This window comes from Atractosteus spatula, chromosome 1 (assembly GCF_055471065.1).
Source record: "Atractosteus spatula isolate fAtrSpa1 chromosome 1, fAtrSpa1.hap1, whole genome shotgun sequence".
In the NCBI taxonomy this organism is placed as follows: domain Eukaryota; kingdom Metazoa; phylum Chordata; class Actinopteri; order Semionotiformes; family Lepisosteidae; genus Atractosteus; species Atractosteus spatula.
This window is the reverse complement of record NC_142706.1, coordinates 7,716,367-7,731,461: the sequence shown is the minus strand read 5'-3', so window position 1 is coordinate 7,731,461 and position 15,095 is coordinate 7,716,367. Positions and strand designations below refer to the sequence as shown.

At 35.3% G+C, this 15,095-nt stretch overlaps 1 protein-coding gene across 4 annotated transcripts in view; it reads left to right on the top strand.

Moving 5' to 3' along the window:
• ptprda (protein tyrosine phosphatase receptor type Da) overlaps window positions 1–15,095 on the top strand; it is a 220,830-nt gene that overhangs the window by 201,831 nt on the left and 3,904 nt on the right. For all 4 annotated transcript variants that reach the window (XM_088913056.1, XM_088912288.1, XM_088911463.1 and 1 more), the window contains 6 exons: window positions 6,572–6,857; window positions 8,531–8,709; window positions 9,506–9,632; window positions 10,329–10,454; window positions 12,811–12,965; window positions 13,671–13,806. In XM_088913056.1, the coding sequence (XP_088769182.1) occupies window positions 6,572–6,857; window positions 8,531–8,709; window positions 9,506–9,632; window positions 10,329–10,454; window positions 12,811–12,965; window positions 13,671–13,806 (1,009 nt within the window). The remainder of the gene's footprint in view (window positions 1–6,571; window positions 6,858–8,530; window positions 8,710–9,505; window positions 9,633–10,328; window positions 10,455–12,810; window positions 12,966–13,670; window positions 13,807–15,095) is intronic.

The following is a 15,095-nucleotide window of genomic DNA, read 5'->3' as shown; positions in this document are numbered from 1 at the left end:
TGAAAACAAAGTCAGAGCAAGGGCTGTTGTTAAATGGTTGGCTGAAAATGCACACCAGCAATAAAGCCTTCTCATGTAAATTTAGATAATAATAATTAATAATAGCTTCAAGCCAGCCCCTTCTGTGTTCAGCTTAGGTAGTTTTAATTTTTTCTTCTTTGTTCCTAGCTGGTAAACTTTGTTCTATTATTTGTACCACATATAACACTTTTAGTTATTTACCAGACATGGTCCTTTAAGTGCTGTGTTAAGAGTATTATGCCCACTATGTTTTAGTGTCCAAAGCCTAAAAAATTAAATGAAACACAGTTAATTAAAATAACTTTGTCATAGTCTCACCAATATCACAAGGTATCTACGAGACTTAAAAACCTCAGCTTTTTTTCTCTAAAAAAAATAAATGAAATTACATGCACTGGTAAAAGAATTAATCATTCACTATTTACTTTCTTATTAAAACTTTAAGAGGCCAAAAAGTCACAGCATGGAGCTTTTATTATTATTATTATTGTGCTGTTATTGTTTTTTTTTACTTTAAAATCATGCAAGAATCTCTTTAGCCATCTGTTTTATTCTGAGTGCTGAGTTATTATTTTGCTGGTTGTTTTATTGTATTAATTTGGCTATTTGTCACATTGTTCTTGAAAAAAAAAGTGCTTACAGCTGAGTCTAGTATGAAAAAAGTAATTAAGTTACCTACTAGTCAACAGCTGTCTGTGATGAGTTCTGAATTGGAATTACTTCGGAGGAATGGAATTTAGCCATCTGCAGGAAATAAGAACATATTTTTATGACCTTACAGCAAAAATTCAGAGTAGGGAATACTGAATTTCCCAAGCAGAACATGACAGGAGGGTTTGAGTTTCTAAAATAGGTTTCCACACTATTCGAGAATGGAAAGTATTGACTGATATTGGATTCTTAGTTTGTTTTGAATTATGCTGTGTTACCTCAGATGCACATTTGAGGTTAAAAAGTAATTGGTTGTAAGACTAAGGCAACAATGTGATAAGCTGTGTGATTCTCATCATGAAATCTTTGGCTAATGATACCATTTTCAGATGAGTCAAGCAACTTGTAATTTCTTTCATGTCAAAACACCAGCTTGCCTCCTCGTTTATCTTGGTGCTCTAATCCTCATCTGCTACAAACATTTTAATTTCTTCTTTTCCTGCTTGCCTTGTAGAAGACATTTGGAATTAATACAAGCACGTCCCCTTCTAAATACATTTAGTAGGTTTATTATTCCAGTAGAAGTTCTCACAGCTTTTACGGCTTATAGTCAATGTTATCATTGAACAGTTTCAGTTCTTTAAATTTTATTTTTTGGTTTATTTAAATTATTTACAAAACAGGACAGTCTTTTCAATAGCTATAGCTAACATATGTCTCTGTAGCTGGATAGAAAGCTATGGTTTAAAATGTGTATTTCAAAATCACAGAATTCTGAAGGGATTTGATATGTTTGAAAGTGTATGTGTAAAATACTTTACATTAGTATGACAGGTTACCTTAGTTTATAACACTTCAAGGATCTGCCTTTTCAGGAGTCGAGTTTTATAGTCTTACATATAATGTAAATGTGCCTGAAAAATTACAAACTAAATCATACACTGTATTGAAGAAGCTTTACACACTTGTTTGAAAGGCTATTTGGAAAATCAAACATTTAGCTAAATGCGCTATTCATAAGTTACAGCTACTTAGTGAGAAGCTGCTTCTACAAACTTGATATAACCTGAAGATTCTGACAACATTTAAGGAAATGTGCCTAGTGAGCCTTTTGTGTGTTTTTGATTCTACAGTTTTCTCCAGTCCAAACTATATTTGTAACTTTACTGTTAATCTTGAGACTAGCTTAAAATATACTTTAACAAATTTAATGTTATATACATTTACAGACACATGCTTGCAAACACTTTGCAAATAATAGAGCAAGCAAGATTCTGCACCTCAAAATGTTTATTTGTGCATTATGGCCTTGATAAATTATCATAAATACATAAATGCTATTGCTAAAATTTATATAAATTGTTAGCTGTTTAAATTTTAAAACAATCTCTTACTTTTTTGCAGAATTCTTATTCATAGCTATAGCTTGTGAAGTTCTTGCAAACTCTTGGAATGGTTCAATTTAAGGACCAGAAAAAAATCAATCCCTATAATACATAATTTGAAAGCAGTCTTACTTAATCTTTCCTGTCAGAAAAAGTGTTAAAATCTGTTTGTACAAAAGTGCTTGTAACTCCTTTATCATTGTAACAGCTGTGAAAGTATATGAAAACAATATACAGTGCAGCTATTTTTACATCTCATAATATTAAAGGAATTTACTGGTACTTGATGCTGAAATATAATAATGGATAAAAATTGGAAACAGCTGCTGTTAAAAGAGAATGTTGGTTATTTAGCTGCAGCCCTATCTGTACTGTTGTTCAAAGTCATGGAAAGGACTATTTCAGAAATATGTGTAACAAGATTACAACTAGACTTTTATCAATGAACCAATGATGCATGAAACTTTCACAATTACAGCATTTTAATCTGCCAGGATCACTGAAGTATCAAGCTGAAGTCCACACTAAAACAGTAACAAATTAATAAGCTGGTGCCAACCTTTAAACGTAACCATATGACGATTTGTAGCACAAAATGACTCCCGTATGTATCTTAATTTTATTCTTGCACGCTTACATCACATCATGGGACATTAACCAAATTTCAGCTCAGGGGAGCAACTCAGTCATGATTTTATAAATTAAAAACAAATGTTGTGACTGAAGGAAGAATAATGCTGAGAGGCAAGATAGCACCTACTAGGCATGTTTGCTTAATGGATTGAATAACCCATTTGCTTTTAAGCACCAACCTAAGGACTATCTCTAAGATGAGGCTAAGACTTGGCATAGACTTGGCTTATAAGGGATGTACAGTGTTTTTGTATGCTGAATGTTTCTTCTGTACAGCAAGTCTTAAAGCCAGTTATATTTTACTGTATTTTTATTCAGCTCTTGTAATGACAGAAAACAGGACCATAATACATTAAATTATTTGACAAAGGTCAAGTAAATCAAGCTGCCAGGACATCTACAATAAACCTTTAAACCACAGTCAAACCACATTTGAGAGCTAATAACATCAAAAAAATTAAAACTGCTTTGTATTCTCTTCGCCTTGGGAAGAAATCTGGTTACTTAAAAAAGATTACTCTTAACAAAAAGTATATATTCTGAAATATAAGATTAGAACTAATGTTTTATATGACTCTTAACAGTCTTACGATAAGTCATCATAATCGGAAATACAGAAAAGTGAATTTCGGCCCTGTTATTTGTAAGAAGTACCAAACTCTTTATTAGTAGACATCTGGGTGAATCTTGAGCTTAACTGTATTTTTTTGTGTATTTAATTCCCTTGGAAAAACCATTTCCAGACTTTCTTTTGGATGCAGATGCAAATCCGATGTTTTGCGCACACATTGAACAATACTCCTAGAAATGAGCAATTTAGTTAAATAACACTTAACACTTTGCAGTATGATCTTGTCAGATCTCAAGAGACCAAAGACATCTGGGACTGGCCAGTACTGGGAATGGGTGACCTCTAAGAAAAACAAGATTGCTGTTTTAAGATTTAGTAATGGACCCTGAGATAGCACCCTGACATCCTTACTGGAATTTCCATAGACAATTTCCCACTGTGGTTACTGTGTGACAGTGTGCTGTGAGAAGTGCACATCTTTCGGATGCCACTAAGATCCTGGCCACTTGGACTTTGAAGATCTGATGGTGCTGTTCAATTCAAATGGAGGAGCACTTTCTCACTTCTTTACCTGATCTGCTGTGTAGGGAGACATTAGACGCACGCTAAGTGATGGATAGCAGTCTTTTGGCAGAGAACGAGACATTCTTTTCAGCAAAAGGATCAGAGCAACACAACTCCTGTGCAGTATTTCACCTGTGAGTTGCACACTTAAATTGTGAAAAACACTAAAAAAGGTGCTAAACTCCACATAGTGCGTATTGTTTATGGGTTTGTGCTCATGATGGTACATTGTATACATATACTTTTTATTAAATAATATAACTAATTAGTAATAGTAACTAATTAACAAATATGACAAAGTAAATTTTGTAAGGTGGTGACTACTGTACATTTCCTAGTGCTCCTAGTGCTATACTGTGAGTAAAAGACTTAATATTGCACCAAAAACAGATGTATTCCTCCCTTATTATCTAAGTAGTATCCTCTTCTAGACCTACATATAGGTATATTCCTGTTTGCTAGAGAAAGTTTTTTTTCTTTTTCTTGTTTTGTAATGCCTTGCTTTCTGTACCACTTCAAACAACTCTGATGAATATTAATGTCTCTCAAAGGGTACATTAAACACATCAATAAGACAAACTTTAAACATTAATAACAGTGTTGTCTGTTATCTGCTTCTAAAAGTTTATGTGTATTTTTTTAGCAAGCAATAATCTGCACGGATAAAAAAGTAAACCTCCGACTGAGCTGAAAGTCTCTGTGAACATGAAATATTACACTTGAGTACACTGAACTTCAAAAGATGCTCGTCACTTAATAGTGCAACAAAGTTTTTATCTAGAAAATGACAATACTTTTTGGACAAGTTTCATTAACATCTCATTGAACAGGCATGAGTAGGTAAATTATTTGCTGAATAACAGTTGTGATTATCAGGCTTGATGAGAAGAGGTGTACTGTGAAAGTCACAGTCTAATAGCACATAGCCATGGTTGGAAGCAATACAGACTGTACATCTGCAATACATGCTTTGCACCTGTTTGCAGATGCTGTCTTGTGTCCTGTGGGATTTTGCCCCATTCCTCTCATAGAACCCAAGCAAGCGTGTACCTGTTCACTGGTCTGTGAGTCCTAGATACCACTGTCATCACAGCTCAGCCTACAAATGTTCAGTAGGACTCAAGTGTGGCAAGTTGGACATCTGTAGTATAACTGTCACATTCCCATCTCACAAGAAAGCTTTTGTTACACAGACAGCATAAGAATGTGTGTTTTTTTTCCCACTGGAATGGAGCAGGTGAGGTCCCAGGATTTCATCATTGTAGTTCTGTGCAGTGAGGTTGCCATCAATCACTACAAGTGGAATTCTAAAGCTACTTGACACTTCAGCCAAGACCACTGCACTCTGGTGAATTGGTCTGTTGTACACCATAATGAGCATATCATTGTGCACCACACTTGTTGACATCCGGGGGGTCTTCACAAAACCTTGATTGTTCTTTAAAGAGGACATGACTGGCAAGTCCATCTGAAGATCCATCATACTGTTGGAACATACTGTATGTTTTGATCCCTTAACAAAGGGGACATATTAGTTTCTTTCATCTTCATTTCGGAGTTCATCTTCTTTTTCCACCAAATTTGACATTCAGCAGGTTATTGCACCTCAACACCTGTACCCAATCAACTCTTTTACTAATGATGTGATTTAGTATTCATGCAACAAATTAAATCAAGTGTACTATAGTCAATCATGATTAATTAATTAAATGGAATGATGCTATAAACATTTAATCAATTTCCATATAATACACATGTATAAACAGTGATGTTTATTTTGATTCTCAGTATTCTTTCATATGTGTTATTTACACAAAACCCTTCATTTCCATTAATATGATCCACCATTCACGACTGTGACTAATAGTATCCATTTGATGCTATAATAAACCATATCTCCAGGGATACCAGATACCAGGGATTACATCACACATTTATTTATCTAACTGGATATAATATCATTGTATATAACTTGTCTAATACCAGCTGTGCTGCTGAGAGTTTCTCAAACAAGAACGAGAACCATTTTGTCATGAATGAGTAATTGCTGTTCAATTAAAGTATTATTGATGCACTACAGCTAAAAGTATTTGTCTGTGGTTGATGTTCAAAGTCACATATTATATATACAATATACACAATATATGGATATAGAGCAGCTCTTTCCCCCTTAACGATATACAACAGTGGTGCACAGCTTCAGTCAAGATTTGGAGAAATTAATTAGTTTAATCAACTAATTAAGAGTTACTACAGAGAGAAAACGGAAAGCACTATGGCCCATGATGACTGGAATTATGCTCCCCTGATATGGAGCTTTAGCATAGAAGCACTTCATATATAATAATGCTAAAGCCTGAATATTCAATTCCATTTCAGCACGCTGTGCCAGCTAAGCTTCCTCTGGAGATTCAGAAAAGTTCTCATCCTCAGCACATACTGTGAACCATTATTTCTTTCCCTGTATGAATTGTCTTGCTGCATGTTGGGAAAGCATTATTTGAGCCTTTAATGCTCCTGCAGTCTAGTGTTACGAATATATACAGTATGTGACTTTTTATCTCCTTTAGATAACAAATAAGACGTGAAGCTTCAGCAGACCTATAGAAATTTACGTAGCATGCTTCACAGGGAGAAGACCCCATGGACTGTTTTATAGTCTGCATTGAAGACTCACAATGACATTTAAGCGCTTCAGTTCACACCGGTTTGATTGGTTTCGATTATTTATGTGTTATTTTTTCAGCGCTGGCGTTGGCAGGACCGGGTGCTTCATTGTAATAGATGCCATGTTGGAGAGGATAAAACACGAGAAGACTGTAGATATTTATGGCCACGTCACTCTGATGAGATCCCAGAGGAATTACATGGTTCAAACAGAGGACCAATATATCTTTATCCATGATGCACTGCTGGAGGCAGTGACTTGCGGAACTACTGAAGTGCCAGCCAGAAACCTGTATGCATACATTCAGAAGCTAACACAGATAGAAGCGGGGGAGAATGTCACTGGAATGGAACTGGAATTTAAGGTAAGCAACAACAGGGAATTTGCAAAAAAAATGACACTTATTGCATATTTATTAAGTAGCATTTTTCCATGTTTAATCCAACTTATAGTATAGATAGCATTTTTACATGTATGGTCTTGTATGTAGAAGACTGAACCATTGTTCCTGTGTAATGTCAGATTAGACATTTAACTGAACCTCGATTTAGAAGTGTTACCCTGGTGTCCTGGCCAAATTTCCCCCCGGCCTCTACCCATCATGGCCTCCTAATAATGAATTGGCTTCATTACTGTGCTCTCCTCCCCACTGAGAGCTGGTTTGTGGAGAGCATACTGGTGCACTTTGGCTGCTATCGCATCAACCAGGTGGGGGCTACACACTGGTGGTTGTGGAGGGGAGTCCCCATTACCTGTATAGTGCATTGAGTAGCGTGTCCAAAAAAGCACTATATAAGTGTAAGGATATTATTATTAATGAAACTACATATATTATGAGCATATATTTGGTGATTAGGACTCTTCTTCCTAAACTATTATTTTGTGGAAATTACCTAAAAGTACAATACTTGATACTTTGTAATTACTCTGAATGATTTTTGTTTGCGACACTAGATTTTCCATCAGCAACAAGTTAATAAAGGGCTAAATCTGGCAGCCATAGAACTATATAATGTGCAGAAATAATGGAAAGTGTAAAAAAAAATCAGGATTCCTAGCACTGCATACAAATCAAAAGTTTAAAAAAGCAGATGAATGGAGTCACAAGGACTGGAGTCAAAATTTCAATACAAGTGCTTTGACAGCCAGAGGCTTCTGAACTGGTTTAGGAATTCAAAGATTGCACTATATAAAAAAGCACTTGTAACCACCATTCGTTTCATATTATATTGTGTTGAACTCATGAGATCCTTCAGACGTTTTTCCCCTTGAGTCAACGAAAAAAAAGCAGTGAAATATTGTTTCATTTAAAGAGCCCCAGAATTTCTGGGGCAAGTTTCACTGATTGCTTGATCATGATACCATTATAGACACTTTCGGAGAATGAGACAGCATGGGGCCTGTGGCTTCCTCTGTACTGTTTTTCTTTGAAATTTGGTTTCAATAAAATGTACTTTTCCAGTCCCGAGAGACATACAGCTTTTGACATCTGTGGTAATAGGGACACAGTTTCATAGTGCATGTTAAGTATACTGTAGGTCTCCATTAACCAAGGAAGTAGTCTTATAGAGGAAGTGGGGGTGTATTATTTCATTGCAAAATGCATGCATTTTGAATTTCTGTATTTACACTGCTACATATTTATATTTAAATTATAGGCCTGCATCTGTGTTCCTCTTAAAAAATCTCACTGCTGTACAGGTAAAATGCTGAATGCTAATGCACTGATGAATAAATAAAATTACCTTTCCTTCACAGAATTGTGTGCTGTGCTTGGCTTTCTCATAGTATTACTTTTTTTTGCTATTGAAGACTTATTTTCCTCAGAAGATTGACACAGCAAAGGAACAGTAATCCTTTTGTCTCCCATTCACAGTGCTACTATAGAATGTAATAAAGGATTCACCACCATTCCTTTCAAGACACTTTTTTTATTAATGAGTTTATCTTGCGAGAAATATTGTATGCAAAATGCAGACCTACTAAAATATGAACAGCATGTGATTCAAAAGAATTTGCTTTATCTCTCCTCTACAGCGTTTAGCCAACACTAAAGCCCATACATCAAGATTCATCAGTGCCAATCTACCATGTAACAAATTCAAAAACCGCCTTGTTAATATTATGCCATATGAATCCACTCGAGTATGTCTGCAGCCTATCCGAGGAGTAGAAGGCTCAGATTACATCAATGCCAGCTTTATTGATGGATACAGGTAAGGATTATTAAACAAATTAATATATGAATAGAGTGTGCTACAAAATACAGTTCTGTGAGTTAGCCCAGTGTTTCAAGTTGTATTGAAATAACTTGAGTTTCAGACACAGGAAGTACTTGTAAGCTGGGAAACAGAGTGTATTTGATTTGGAGATATGTCATGTGATCCTGAAAGTTTATAGAGTTGATCTAGTTCCATATATTTTTAGTTCATGTTTAATCATCAATCATTTTCTAAATTAGGAGTACCTCTGGGACACAAGTAAATTCTAAAACACTTAATGCCTAGTTTAATTTAATTTTTTAAAGTTGGACTTGCATATGTAGCATCTTATTAGCTTTTACCATATAGCCGTGTACTGTGTTCCAAAACTGGTTAAATGTTTTCTTTGAAAAACAGAACCTGTTTTGTAACGGGTTAAATGAAGAAGCATTGTCGAGTCTCTCTACCGTGCTTCTAATTAATTACAGCCGTGACAGCATGTAAACAGTAGATCTACTGCATAGATCAGCAAACTAATTTACTTTGAGTAAATGAGCCTCCAAAATCTGCAGAAATGTAATTCTTTGATTAAACCATCTTTAATGTTTTTTTAATGCACAGGCAATCATGGCTTTATAAACCTTTTGCAGTGGAATATCTTGTTAATGAAGTTGTCGGGGCAGGATTTTCTGCAGCACTTAACTCCCATGAGGGTGTTCTGGAGCTGGTTATTTTTTTCTGATTTTATTTGTTTTGTAATGAATTAGTGAATAACAATAAGTTAATGAGTTAATGAAATAACTCGTTTCAGGCAACAGAAAGCCTACATAGCCACCCAAGGCCCCTTAGCAGAGACTACAGAAGACTTCTGGAGGATGCTCTGGGAACACAACTCCACAATAGTTGTCATGCTCACAAAGCTCAGAGAAATGGGGAGGGTAAGTATCAAAATTCAGTTCAAATTTTCTAAGATAAGATAAGGGTAAGATCACTTTATTGGCCTTATACAATTTCTTGTATTAGGAATTTGTCTTTTCACATGCCCCAGCCTAATCTCCATGAGAGACACAGACATACAGATAGGAAGAGAAGCTTAGGGTCAGAGCACAGGGTCAGCCATTTATACGGCACCCCTGGAGCAGTTGGGGTTAAGGGCCTTGCTCAGGGGCCCAACAGAGTAGGTGTCCTCCGCCAACCATGGGATACGAACCAGCAACCTTCCAGCCACAGGTGCAGATCCTTAGCCACAGAGCCACTGCACTGCCCCACACCAAAACACCAAAAAACATTCTCACACAGAAAAAATGTTTTACACATTTGTTTTGCAAGTGTACTGATAAATGTTTCCTGAAATGTCTGCTCTCTGGCCTGCTCGAAACAAAAATTCACTCGACTGATCCAGTAGACCTGCACATTGCCCTTTTTCTACCTGCATCTGACCGTATCTGTTTTGAGATATGAATGTAAAAATGAACAGGAGCCCATAAAAATCTTTATTTTTGTTGTGTGTTATAGAGTGTTATAGAATAGAGCAGACTTGGTTTCTGATATACATAATATTGCATCGTCTGCTACATCTATTTCATGAATGAGGTTGAATGCAGCTAAAAAAAGACACTTCATTTCTGTCTTAGGAAAAATGCCACCAGTACTGGCCAGCAGAAAGGTCCGCCAGGTACCAGTACTTTGTTGTGGATCCCATGGCAGAGTACAATATGCCACAGTATATCCTGCGGGAATTTAAAGTGACTGATGCCAGAGTAAGTGTTTCTTAATTTATTTAATATTTTTGTAAATATGTTGCTGTTCTTTGAAAAAAAAAACTGCTCTAGTTCTAAGAACACACACATTTGTTGTGTGTTCTGCTGGACAGTGTAAGTACAACAAGCGTTAGGTGACAGTAATTCTACATATTTGCGAATCTGTATGTATGGTATGAGCTATATTTGTACAAACCAAGTGACTGATGTCTGCCATATCTAGAATCAAGGGGTGTATGAAGATGGAACACTACATGCCATGGATAAAGAGAGAATTTAGTACCTCACTACTCTTTGTTGCTGCCAATCACTTTATTGGACATATACAATTTCTTGTATTAGGAATTTGTCTTTGTATTTTATTTTCTGTTAGATTTCTTAGGCGATATCTTGTCACAAGACTTTCTAATATAATAAACCTACCAATACATAACAAAATCTGCAACAATTAAATGAGGTCTATTTTTTATAAATGCAGTGTAGACTTAAGCTCTTTATCTCATTTGAGGGTTGGAGGCTTATTTCTTCAGTGAAATTTTGACATGTTTCACTATTTAATAAAAAATAAATACTAAGAATTGTGCACATGAGCCAGTAATTCCATCAAAGGTGTTTCTCTGATATAGATGAACTGTGCAAGCTTTGCTTTTGTAGTGCATATCACACACATACCTCAATGGGACTGCATTCCTTATCATGCATAAACATTATTACATATGTAATGTACACTGTCATGAATGTGACCAAGAACAGACAGACATTACAAATTAAGCCAAGCTATCTTAATTATTTGCATTCAAGCACTTGAAGTAGAAAGACAAAGGTGTTCCATAATATGTATCGTTTTTCTAAAGAATATGTGCTAAGGTTTGTTTACATTTTACACTTTTGTAATTGAAATTTAGAATAAGGGCATATAACTGAGATTACTGGACAAAGCCAATGTAAAACAGTATCATTACGAGGTGGGTTTCTGCATTTCATAAGAGAAGTTTATCAAAAAATATATCTTTTTGATAAAATATTTTTAATCCATTACTCCACTTAACGTTTTGAATTTTGTTTCTGTTTATTTACAGTTCTGTATGTACAGTTTATGTACAGTTCTGAAACAAATAAGGCTTACAAAATGAATATAATCAGATAATGTATCAAATTAACAAAGTCAAACTCAGTTGTGTGTGCTCTTTGACAAAGAGAAAGTTTTACTGTTCTCAGATAGTTCATGTATTTTCTTCCCTAAGAGGTATAAATATACTTATGACTCTATGGCACTGAAATAAAATTATTACAGTATATGTGCCGTTTTTTGTTTTTGTCTGTTGATTGGTTGGTTGCTTCCTAGGTTACTGTTTCTTTTTACATTTCCTGAGCAATAATTGGTAGTAACAGAGCTCCTTCATGTTCTGTTGTATCACTGTTGCTTGAGGGAAGTAGTATCTTTGCAGCTTTCTAACTACAAAACCACTATAAAATGACACTGTACAGTAGCCTCCATACAGTAGTACAAAGGTAATCAGCAATCACTAATCAATGGCCTTGTTAACTTTATCTTCACAGCATAGTTGTTCATCTTTTATGGTACATTAGAAAATGGGTAGTACTATTTTAACGATTTCTGAAGTTAGATGTATTTCGGGTTTTAATTTCCAACCTCATTTGAGTTACTCATTTTTAAAAATATTTTATGTTCACATTTCAGCCTTTTTGAATGCCAGCATACAATCGAGCTCAACGAGGCCTGCTAATCATTTTTTGCAGTCCATGCTTGTTTACAAAAATATGGTTATTTACAAGTGCCCAGTAATTACTTTTTTAATTCAACATCTGCATATTCTTTTGCAAGAAGTGCACAAATAGATTATTCATCAAATTTAAGAGCTAGAGCTGAGACTACAATATGGACATAGAAGAGAAATCAGTGCTCTGAATGTAACAGCAACCTATTAAAGATTGTTACTGTAATCCACATTACATTGTCACACATCAGCCTGTTGACATTATTAGAATCCATTCCTACTAGATTTATAGACAAGTATGCACACATTAATACAGTAATTAAACTCTAGTGTATAAAAGTCAGTTTTAAGATAAGATTTTAAGGATTACAAAAAGATGACTGTCATAAGATGCCTCTTAAGCACAGTCTGATACGTTTTTAAATAAAGGTATAATTCTTTATTTACCTTTATTTCTTTACTGAAATCTTTACAGTGTTCCTTTTACATCAATATTTTTAAGGCCATTCACTAGAATATATAATAGCATACAATTTTTGGAGAAAACATTCTTTCTTTAGAATGTATTTGTCAATGAAGGCTATCTGATCTTGAGCATGTTGCTTTTTTATTTACAGGATGGACAGTCACGAACAGTAAGACAGTTTCAGTTTACTGATTGGCCAGAACAAGGAGTGCCAAAATCAGGAGAAGGCTTCATTGACTTCATTGGCCAAGTACATAAAACAAAAGAACAGTTTGGCCAGGATGGGCCAATTTCAGTTCACTGTAGGTAAGTAAAGACCACACATCAATGAGTTTCTGCTAGCAACAAGAGCAGCTCTCGGAAATAACTAAATCACCTTATGCATTTGTAATACATGTTCATAATTGTTCAACACTGGCTACTTAAAATTCTTCTTTATGTAATATATAAAGGTTTATTCCATGTTGAAAAGAAAAAAGACAACGTTTGGCTGTGAAGCCCTCTTCAGGTGTGAGGAAGATGTTGTCTCTCATTTCTTTTCAGCATGGAATAAACCTTTACTTGCTCCTTTGCAGCCCACACATGCTGACGCAGCTACAGTACTGTACCTACTTGAGCTTGTATATGTAATATATGTCTAAAATACAATATAAAAACTTGCTTCATTAAAATTTTGGCAATACATTGTAGTAGTTACAGCTAAATATTATTCTAACTAAGCTTTATATTTTCTTTGTTTTGTGAAGCAAGAGCACTGCCTGTCAAATTTAAATTAAATTCATAACACCAAGTCCTTTTGATTTACTGTATATTTGTTACCTAGCTAATAAAGGTGCTGACAGTGCCTCTTGCAAAGGAGTAAATTACATCTCAGCTCTGTGGAAAAAATCCTTGTTGGTGTTTATTGTTTATTGTTTTCTAATTACTACCTAATAAGTGGGAGGTCATGAGTGTAAGAGCCTTTAGATGGTTGATTGTCACCTAATTAAAGCGCTCTCCATTCCCTTGCAGTGCGGGTGTTGGAAGAACTGGTGTATTTATCACACTCAGCATTGTCCTGGAGAGAATGAGGTATGAAGGTGTGGTGGACATCTTTCAGACTGTCAAAATGTTAAGGACACAGAGGCCAGCCATGGTACAGACAGAGGTGAGGAAATAATGTGTTTAATGCTAGAAAATCACCTACATGGGAGACAGGTCGGAAGACAGACAAGTCGCCTGTATACTCAAACTCCAGATCATAAGGGTGCTTGGCAGTTCCCATTCTGGTTTAATTCCTGTACAACTAAGTGCGCTGACAGGACAGATTTGAAAGCACATCTAAGACACAAGAAGCACCAATGCTTGTGTGGGGCCTAAGTCAACTTCAATAATGCTAATTTTAGCCTTACATAAACATTTCCGCCATTTTAAATAGAGATTTACTTGTATTAGCTTTGCGGGGGAATGTAATGTGCCCTTTAAAGTCTTGAACTAGATATATTGCTGTAATCGTTTTAATACTTGTCTCTGAGTGAAATATGGCAGAACATTAGCCTTTAGGGAAGAATTAATGCTTCATTAGTACTTATGCACACTATTCAGAATTTAGTGCTTATAAGGACAAAAAAATACCAAGTGAGCATCTTAAAAAACTGCATAGGAAAAAAAAGCAAACAAATGAATGGTCACTAAGTATAAGTTAGATTTCATGTGCGCTGACTTCTGTTTCAATTTAGGGATATACTTAATAAAATAATTGTAACTTTTTCCATCTGATTTCCATATTGTAGTTTGATATTATAGATTGTTTCCATTTCTGAATAGAAACTTTTATCCCATGGTTACTATAAATTCCTGGTAGGTAAAATGCAAAATGTACTCCTAAAATTACAATTTTTTGTTCTGGTCATGCCATGTCAATAAAGAAATGTTGCTATGCTAAAATACACGTTTCTTTTATAAGGCGGCTGATAATCAGCCAGAACATGTACTGAGAATGTATTTTTTTAAACCTTGTCAAGCATCTCCAAATGCAAAATCATGCCCTGCAGAAAAAGCAAAGTGCGTTGCAAAGGGATTACATGTCCCAGCATGCTCGTGAAGCAGTGAAGACTCCTCTGCTGTATCTGACAGATCCTGTTCATTTCTCACGTGATGTTGCAGAAAAGCAGCATATCGAAAGCAGGACAGGAACCTATTGTGAAATATAAATCATTTTGCCTGACAATTTTTAGATTTCATTCAACCGGAAAATAATGGAAAATGCAGCTTAATGCAGTTAATGTCAGCAGAAGGACAAGTGCAGGTGAAAGTGGAGTGAATTGAGTAATGACAGTGCTTACCTTGCTTTATGCAGATATCTGCTATCACACGGTAGTTTTCTTAAATTCAGTTTAAGTAATTGTTTTCTACTGGGAGAAATAAAGATTGTTTTCAGATCTGGCTGAAGTCCCA